General features: G+C 32.9%; 2 protein-coding genes across 3 annotated transcripts in view; one reads left to right on the top strand and one right to left on the bottom strand.

The window, feature by feature from the left end:
- Positions 1-146: 146 nt before the first annotated feature.
- LOC138318375 (uncharacterized) lies at positions 147-4,698 on the bottom strand. The gene is made up of 2 exons (XM_069260687.1): positions 4,629-4,698; positions 147-3,229 (listed from the first exon to the last, which is right to left on the bottom strand). Exon 2 carries the CDS (start codon positions 3,165-3,167, stop codon positions 2,220-2,222), a length of 948 nt encoding a protein of 315 aa, XP_069116788.1. The 5' UTR covers positions 3,168-3,229; positions 4,629-4,698; the 3' UTR covers positions 147-2,219.
- A 69-nt stretch (positions 4,699-4,767) lies between these two features.
- LOC138318371 (uncharacterized) overlaps positions 4,768-10,311 on the top strand; it is a 28,506-nt gene continuing 22,962 nt past the window's right edge. For both annotated transcript variants that reach the window (XM_069260678.1, XM_069260679.1), the window contains exons 1-3: positions 4,768-4,840; positions 6,269-6,321; positions 6,698-6,776. In XM_069260678.1, coding sequence (XP_069116779.1) covers positions 4,768-4,840; positions 6,269-6,321; positions 6,698-6,776 — 205 coding nt within the window. The remainder of the gene's footprint in view (positions 4,841-6,268; positions 6,322-6,697; positions 6,777-10,311) is intronic.

The following is a 10,311-nucleotide window of genomic DNA, read 5'->3' as shown; positions in this document are numbered from 1 at the left end:
TTTACGAAAAATATGCTAGGTAGACATTTCCCTGTCCGGTCGAAATGTCGTCTCGGCTCTAATGGGTACCTCGAAAACCAAGCCAAAATCACAAAATCTACGCTTGTGGTGGTAAACAGTACCCACAATTGTGTTCATCCACAATTTCCTTTGGAGGTGTCATGACCCGTACTTTGTAGAAACTACATAAAAACATCGTGTAGCTCACTTACTTTAACCGTCACCGCCATGTTCATTTTTCTCTCGGAACGCTTCTCGACTTTACATAATGTGACTACATTATGCAAATTATGTAATGTTGTGCTTTTGGGTAAACTCGAGAAGCATTCCGAAGAACAAATGAACATGGCGGTGACGGTTAAAGTTTGTGAGCTACACGATGTTTAAGAATGTAGTCTCGTGGTAAGGGAGATAGATCATGATTTTTTCATACAGACGCTTGAGTTATGACAGTGCCCCAAGCTCTTCAAGCATTTGAATGACCGCGATTTGATTAATACCCCCTTTTCTGAAGTTCGAATTTATGAATAAATTATTTTATTAGTTTGAAAAATAACAACACAAATAATCCTATCAATCTTAAATTGCTATTTTCTGGTAAATATATATTAATTAAACATTGTTAATGATATATAAAAATTGAACTTCACAATTTTGATTTATTTTCATTTTGGTGAGAATATTTTAGGTAATTTACTTGCGTCTTTTTTACCTAATTTCCTCCAAAAATGATCACTTGAAATTAATTATAACGAGAAGTAAAGCATTTTCTTAAAAAAAGGATTGATATATATCACATCAATTAAACAATATATATATCGTAGAACATTTTGTTAATTATTTTCATTTACAGGGCAGATTTAGTACAGACTAATGCTGTTTTATCATGTGCAGAATCTACTCAAAAATGGCAAATTTGAATATTTATTTAGAAAAAATGGATGGTTCAATTTCTTCGAAACTTTGACAGAAGATGCATAACAACATATTTACTTCATAAATCAAATATGAAAAATATTGAACGACAGGAAAATTTTGGGGAATGTGAGACTACCACCTTAAATGGAGTTTCTACAAAGTACGGGTCATGACACCTCCAAAGGAGATTGTGGATGACCACAGTTATGGGTACTGTTTACCACCACAAGCGTAGATTTTGTGATTATGGCTTGGTTTTTGAGGTGCCCATTAGAGCCGAGACGACATTTCGACCGGACAGGGAAATGTCTACCTGGCATATTTTTCGTAAATTTCCCGATTCATCAAGTCATAACTTCGTCAATACTTGGCCAATTTTGTTCATCAAGCACTCAATGGAAAGATAAATTATTTCTCTTTAAGGTAAGATATCCGTCAATGTTGTATAGAACCAATTTATTAAAATAATCACGGTTTTTAAACAAATAGGTCCGTTTTCCTCGACCGCCGAGTTCATACCCTTGATACTATAATATGTATATATGTATACTGTTAGTTTTAAAAAAATCGTGCCAGGTCCCTGTGGTGCAGAAGGGGGGCTGGGTCCCTCTTCTGCTATGGGGGTAGGGGGGCCTCCCCCGGAAAATTAAAAAAAAATTAAACCTAGATGCTCTGAGATGAGTTTTAGCATATCCTGAGCTCTCAAATTCTGCACTTTTATGTTCTTAAAATAATGATTTTTTATTAAAAAAGATATAGTTGATGACTGTAGTAAGTTAGCGATGTGTAACCCTATCTCTCATTGGCTGATGCAATCGTGGTTTATCCAATGAACGCATTCCTTACGTAAAGGGCTACAGAAAGCACGTTTCAGAAAGTCGTAAACAACACTCGTTCGGATGTCATTCTTACGGGAGCATAAGTATCAAATTGATATGATTACTTGTCCACGGGACTATCAGACAGACAGATTTTTAACTAGTCTCGGACTAACGAACTAGATTTAGTTTCTATCCCTGCTAGTAGGGCAAGAGTTTGGATTACACAGTAATATGCATGTCATTCTTTTATTTTCACATGATAAAATTAGATATGCCTATAGATTCTTTCTACAACAGGACCGTTCAAAAACATCATTGTTTTAAAATGTATTTACAATACTAATTATGATCAATTAATAAAGACATATATCCATACTAATAAAAGAGACTTGAAATCATTTTAAATAAAAACTTCTAAACATGACCAGAATGCAAATATATCATATCCTCTACATACAATGACTTTATGTATAGATTAATTCATGACAGTTTCTGCTTCTTTTGATTTCTTGTCACTGAAAAATAAAACAACATAACCAGTTTATTCATCAAAAACTGAAACCCAGGAATATATAATTTGAGTTGAACCAAAAGTTTGAAAATTAAAATTCTCAACTCATTTGTGATGGACTGGCGCTTTCTTTTCTCACCGATGACATCGAGCACAAAATTGATCACAGCTTCTGGTGTATACAAGCCCACTTTGTGCAACAAATTCAAGCCATCTGTAAAAGCTGTTGCCATTAATTCAAAGTCCTTTGGTGGATTTTTCAATGCTGGTAATAGAATATCATCTTCAATTTGTTTGCAAATAAAGAATGTTTCTTGATAGCTGTGAAGACAGATGTTATTTCGGTCCATTATACCGAGCCGACTTCCAATGAATTTCCACAGGTAAACAAAATCATCCAAATCATTGACATTGGGGGGAATGGCAAATCCTTGAGGATGTAAAATAATAGCTCCAACAAAACCACACTGCACTAAAGACATATCATACTGGGATAAGTGAATTTTCCCAGCAGGTTCTTGTTTTAACATGGCCTCAGCTACAGCACTATGCTTTTGTCTCACTTCATCAAGTGATGCTCTCGCAGGCGAATTTTCATTCCATAAATCATTGTGATGCCATTTTATAACATGCACAAGTGTTCTCATGTAGCGAAAAAGAGATTTCTTTGGTGTGTCTGAAACTTTTGTGAACACCAAGGGATCCAGTAAATTGGATATACTCAAACCACACACAAGGGAAGACAGCATTGCCAAGACACAATTAGAAACATTTTTCTGGAAGAACAACTGTCCCCTCTTAAGTTTTTCTGTGTCACAATGCTCTGGCATTGTATTGGGCACTTTCAGTTGAACACATAAGGGAATGTTGGCTCCTTTCTTCAAATCATCCAAGTTTCTGAAGACATCCTTTTCCATGACTGAATTTATAATCAAATCCTTGACGATTATTTTCTCAAAACTTTATTGTCATTAGATTCCTATAAAGTAAAATTGATAATTAGAAACTATTGTGTGCATTAAACATGCCTATACAAAATAAATATTTAACTTCATGTATATGCAATGAATTTCAATATTACATAATTCATAATTTTTAAAGATGTTCCTCCACCGAGCATAAACGATCCTTATCATTTGAACAATAACTGGTATTTAATTGTACATTAATATGTCAAATACAAATAAAAATATAGATACATGTATACAAAATAATTTATTTTGCTTTTGGTGCATTCACAATCAATACTTCATTCCATATAGGACATAGTGTCATGGATCTTTTTGGTTACGCAATTTAATTATATTTTAATATATGTTTATCTCAAAAGTAAAATAAGAAGCTCAAACTTTTAAATGGTAGAATTTTTGTAACTGAAGAAAAAGTACTACTTATACTGTGTATATGTATCGCTGTCTGTTACATATTATTGTATTTTAAATCTTTCATATTTATAGATTTCAAAGATTTAAATCTCTTCTTCTATTTACATGACGCCGTCAAAATATGACGATTATGTCACGGTGATCTGTAGGGGTGTAAGGGTGTGAAGGGATTAAATTTGTGATTTTCTTTATTATTTTTTGTTTGTTTTGTTTGTATATAGGTATGTGCGGAACTAATGCATGAGGGCTTCAAGGGCTACGTTGGAAATATGCGCCTTGAAGTCCTCGAGTGTAGTGCATATGCATTGTACTGCTGCTACAGGGAGGAGATTCCATTGTGTTATTGTTTGTGGGAAAAATGAATATATGTATGTGTCCTTTGTAGCAGAGATTTGTCTGAAGGAGTGTGGATTGGAGTGTCTGGTTGAGTATGGTCTGGTATTCGACGGCAACTATATTGTGTATTATTTTGTAGAAAAGTATTAATCTTGTGTGTAGCCGTAGTGTCTGTAATGTTGGCCAGTTGAGTTGATGTATCATATTTGTAACTGAACTGGTGTCGTGATATTTGTTGTGAACATATCTTGCTGCTCTGCGTTGTGTTTTTTCTATCTGTTGAATTTGGTGTGTGTTGTGGGGAGAGCAGTATTCCAGTTTGGGTCGGACTATGCGTGTCCTTTTATACATGTATGTGGTGAATTAATTTTTAAGTTGCGCTTTAAAAACCCCCTTTATTTAATCTCGATTTGAACAGTGAGTAAGTACATTCCATGTAGAAGACACTAGTCAACACTACTGCATGTAATGAAGTTAACGTTACATGTTACCACACTCATCTGTCAAACTTGTCTAATTACAAAATGAGACAGATACAGTAAAGTTTAACAATAGTTTAACTGGTGAATTATGTAATTACAGAGATTTAAATAGTATTCTATCTAAATCTAATGTGAAAAATCATGAAAACATCGATTATAGGTATATATGTATTACCTTTCTTCTCGGCTGATATTTGGACCTTGTTTGGCTGTGTCTGCAAGTTACTTATATAATTAGAGTTACCTCCCATAAAACAAACGTAAACAATCTAGAGGGCGCGCTGTGGCGATCATGTGATCAAACAGATGAAAAAATGGCGCTAAAAAAGGAGGCTGCAAGACAGAAATACTTGGAAGTTTTCGAATTAGACACAAATGCAACTGATGGTAATCATTGAAAAATAACATCGTGTTGCCCATTTGTTTTCGAATATGAACGCATTACAATTAAATATACCCGTATAACCGTAGCAGACAGCAGAGAATGCGACCTAAATCATCATAGTGCTTTTACAGTGGAGATGAAATGTATTCAATTTCAAAAGTAAAGTCGCCTCACATACTTTTTAATCGCCTAATACCTAGTTTTGATAATTGATTGGTGTTTTATAAGATGTTTAGTTTGCGATTTGATAGAAGTATTCATATAAAGTGTTGATGTACGAAGGCATCTTATAAAAAAAATAAAAATATATGCATCAATCTAAGTGTTGAACATTTCGTCCCAATTAGTCCATTTCCATTTTTCTCATCAATTTACTATATAATGTGCACTGTCCAACTACGTACCATACCTTTCAAAGTTACCAGCCCTATATTGTGATATGTAAACAATTAAAATATAACCATTTCCTGCCATGAGAAATAATGTGGTGTTAAATATAAATCAGGACTTTAACTTTTTCTATGGACCTAGATTATGATGGACCTAATAGAATCCTCCATATTTTCAATTTCAGCCAGATCCACCAAAATGCACTCGAACTCATGGAAGTTATCTTCCCAATCTAGCAGCTTTCTTTTCCAAAATTTACTGTAAAAGGTTCCTATACAATCATCAATTTGCTAAAATATATTTCAATTACCATATTTAACCCAATAAGTGCCCATGGTGCTTAAATGATTGACATTTCAATCAAAGACATCTCTGCTTAAATCTGACCAAAATCTGGACAACATATTTGTTTTCATATGTTTGGTCTTCATCAATTTGAGGTAAACACCACAGACTTCATAAAAGTAGAGCATAAGGAGCACTTATAACAGGTCGGGGAAAACCACCAATTTGCGTACTATACATACGCAAACTTGAGTATTAAACCTCAATTGGAGTATGGATTTGTTACTAAAAATAACCTAAATTGCTGAATTTTCAATTTTTTTTTTACTATACTTTATAAAAAATCGCATTGATATATGCCAAGATAAAGTACAATTTATTGAAATTTGTGCAGTAGTAGTGTTTGTTACTTAGGAATTTTATGCAACTTTTCTCAAAGTATTGCATCAATTTTCAATACTTTCCGACTTGGAAATAAATCTATTTTTTGCATTAGTGTTGTGTTTCATAGTTAAATAAATGCGATTTGTGGAAATAGTTTGGAAAAGTTCATTTTAAAGCAATTTCCTCTATTTTTAGTAACAAATCTATACTCCAATTGAGGTATAATACTCTAGTTTGCGTATAATACGCAAGTTGGTGGTTTTCCCCGACCTGTATAAGGATGAGGATACTTACTGGGTTCAATACCGATATGAAATTATTAATTATAACTGTACTATGGTATAACAACCATGTATATTTTTTGTTTTCAGAGGACATTAAGAAAGCCTATAAAAGATTAGCGTTAAAGTACCATCCGGACAAGGTAGGTCAGGATTAAACTGATAAATTGTGTACCTGTCCTCTAAAATTCATAAGTATTCTTTGAAATGATAATGTTTAATTACTCTGGCCTTGAAACCAAAGACATTCAGTTAAATTTTCCAAATAACTTTCTAGAATTTTACCATGTTTATTTGAGAAATGATTTTACTGTCTGCAGTTGTATCAGTTTGTGCTATTGAACATTTGTTTAAAAATACTGTTTTAATTAAAAAAATATTGGTATGTTTTAATCATGCAAGAAATATACTTTACACAATGGAAATAAGTGTGTTTCTTCAATTTAATTTCACAGGAAGAAGTAAAATAAAAAGAAGCTTATTGATTAAAATAATAAAACAATTTCTTTTATTTCTTAGAACCTTAATGACCCAGACGCAACTCAAAAGTTTCAAGAGCTGAGCAAGGCATATCTAGAACTGACAAAGTCAAATAAAAGTAAGTAAATGCTTCAAATAAGAGGAATGATACATAAAACACTATTTTCTCAACAAAAATGTACTGCAATAGTGTGGTTTTCTAGATTTGACAATTACAGAAATAAAAAAATTTGTTATTTAGAGAAAACGAATTCTATCAAGTCTTTGAATAATCTCATTTCGCAACATCTCTACTATCTGAAGCTGTTGTGATTGCAGATACAGTAATGTTTCTTACTTGATTTTCACTATTGCTCAGTACCCAGCATACTGTTTGATATCTCAGCTGATGAGAGAGAAACTTCATAACCATCCACTATTATGACTTGCATTGACTCTACTCCCTAAACCCTTGACCTACTACTACCTAAGTTCTTATTTATGATTTTTAACCCACCTTGTCCAAAGCTTGATGACAGCAAATGCTTATATATAGGCACATGAAAAATGGTGTCTACTTTGATTTTAATACTATCGCAATATATCATCCAGGGGTGTACAATTCTGAAAATTTTGCATTAGCCCAAGGGCTATAGTAGCAACAATTTTTCACTAGCCCTAATCAGAATTCTACTAGCCCTATTTTCATTCATTTTTATGGAGGTGTTTACATCTTCCATTATAAAATCACTCAGGTTCTCATGATAACTGGAACCCTATACCTTGGTAATCCTATCGGCAATCTCCGTAACTACGGGAGATAACTTTTACACTGTGTATTGTAACGTTGTGTATTGCACAGAGGTCAAGAACTGTCAGTGATTGCCGGTTCTCACATGCTTCACATTTTCTACACATACTTTAAAGATGCTCCACCGCCGACAGAGCAAAAATGATATTCATCACTTGAACAATAATTGGTGTTTAATCGTGTATGTATGTGTCTAATTAACACAAAAAATAATATAAAATAATTTATTTTGCATTTGGTGCATGCACAATCAGTACTTCATTCCATATAGAATATAGTGCCACGGAATTTTTTCGGGATGCAATTAATTATTTTTTTGTAATTTTAACTTGAAGTAAAATTACAAGCTCAAACTTTCCAATGGTGGTGATGGTGTAAAGTAAGTAACTTTTGTAACTGAAGAAAAATACTAAATCGTCTGCTCCTGTTTTTGATAGTGAAAAAATACCATTTGTCAGCGGTGGAGCATCTTTAATTGATTTGGTTTATTTAGTTTTGCGTCCTATCAACAGCAAGGGTCATCATGTTATATTATTCCCCAATGTTATATGTTATTATCCCCCGCGAAACGCGTTTGCGGGGGATATTGATTTGGGCTCTGTCCGTGCGTCCGTGCGTCTGTGCGTCCGTCCGTCCGAGTATCGTTTCCGGGCTATAACTCCTAAACCGTTCAACTTGGCTACACGAAACTTTCTGTACATGTTAGGCTAGTGCTCTAGTTGTGCCTTTTGCTAATGGGAACCTTTCATTTTCGATACTTTTTCTGTTACCATGGAAACTTATTCAAAAATACCATATTATTAAAGTTTCCTTTCTATTCCGGGCTATAACTCGAAAACCGTTCAACTTGGCTACACGAAACTTTCTGTACATGTTAGGCTAGTGCTCTAGTTGTGCCTTTTTCTAATGGGAACCTTCCATTTTCAATACTTTTTCTGTTACCATGGAAACTTATTAAAAAATACCATATTATTAAAGTTTCCTTTCTATTCCGGGCTATAACTCGAAAACCGTTCAACTTGGCTACACGAAACATTCTGTACATGTTAGGCTAGTGCTCTAGTTGTGCCTTTTGCTAATGGGAACCTTTCATTTTCGATACTTTTTCTGTTACCATGGAAACTTATTCAAAAAATGCCATATTATTAAAGTTTCCTTTCTATTCCGGGCTATAACTCAAAAACCGTTCAATTTGGCTACACGAAACTTTCTGTACATGTTAGGCTAGTGCTCTAGTTGTGCCTTTTTCTAATGGGAACCTTCCATTTTCAATACTTTTTCTGTTACCATGGAAATTTATTAAAAAATACAACTATAATATTAATCATTTGACTATACATTTAGATCTGACTCTTTTTAACAGTGAGCCGGCCAGTGTTTAGTACAAGTGTTATACGTAGTGCTAGATCTAGCACTGTATTTGCTTATAAACTTGGAATCTGATTGTAAATAATAAACTTGATTGTTAGCAAAATCAATCAGATCATCTTCATCAGTACCCTAAATGTTTTTATATCGCCAGTATTCGTTCTACTTGACGCATGCGTGGCAGCAGTTTTTCAGTTTTACAAAAAGCTAGCGGCTATGCTAGGTCTAGTGAAAGATTAAGTTTTTGCAACCATGACTGAGTAAATACAGCAATATTTTTCCAAAATTAAATATCTAATGTTGTAATATTGTAACCGTTATAGTCAATGTTTACAATACGGTAGCTTACATGACGGTAGCCGTTCAATCAGATCATTTATATTAAATTTCTTCAGCTGAAGTAGGAGAGGAAGTAAACAAAATCCTATCATCTGCAGTATGTATCCTAGCAATAACAAATCCAAAACAAATCTCTGACTTAATGTGATACACGATAGTCACCTAGCTTATTGTAAATAGATATAATAGCTTCCATATGCCTACTAGATCAAATTTTGAGGGGAAATGGCCACGATCTTTTGACAGTGTACCAAGGATTTGTTACTATGTCCTTGGTCAAGCAGACACATCAAACTTTGCATTACAATGATTATAATACATAAATGGTCAACTTACGCTTATTCAATGATTTATATTTCTTATCAAGACATTGGGACAGAAAATTGAGTGCTCTGTCTCCAAACCATGCAGTATTGTAAGGGAGATAACTCTATGTACAGATGGTCAATACAAAAAAAGTTAAAAACAGTACTATTAATCAATGTAAAACAGAAAAGGTATCTGTATTAATATTTTGGGCATTAAAAACCAAATAAAATATGTAATAAAATGAAATATAAAACACAATGTAGGCTTATATGAAATAATATTATTTTTCCATCAATTCTTTTTAATGTTAATGACATTGCTTTTACTAGATTAAAGATATCTATGATTTGTATTTTAATGAGAGTCAGTAAAAGGTAAATAATAGTTTCTTAAAATGAAATGAAACAAGTTGTTTATCTTATTACATGTAATTTATTCTATTTACATCTTTGGAATCATGATTCAATATTAAAATTGATATTTCAAGTCATTGTTTAATTGATATATTTTTCTTCAAATATTACTTGAGAAGTGCATTTAGAAAAAAAAAATTCATATGAGAAAGATATACCTATCATATGGATAACTAATACAGTGATTATTATTTCAAATATTGCATATATATTTTTTACCAATTATATCTTTGTGTTGATTTTAATATTTAACAATTTATATTGGCATATAATCTCCAGTTTTGAAAAAAATAAGCCAATGGTTCATTTCTAATTTACTAGCATTCAGCCCTTGATATAAGTATGGTTATACATGTCTGTAAAGTATAATCAATGTACTGTGTACACAGGGATTTTCCTACAGTTTTTTTACAGGATCCAGGGTCCATCGAATT

Source organism: Argopecten irradians, chromosome 3 (assembly GCF_041381155.1).
Source record: "Argopecten irradians isolate NY chromosome 3, Ai_NY, whole genome shotgun sequence".
Taxonomy (NCBI): domain Eukaryota; kingdom Metazoa; phylum Mollusca; class Bivalvia; order Pectinida; family Pectinidae; genus Argopecten; species Argopecten irradians.
Note: the sequence above shows the minus strand (reverse complement) of the source record. Positions and strands in the feature narration are given on the sequence as shown.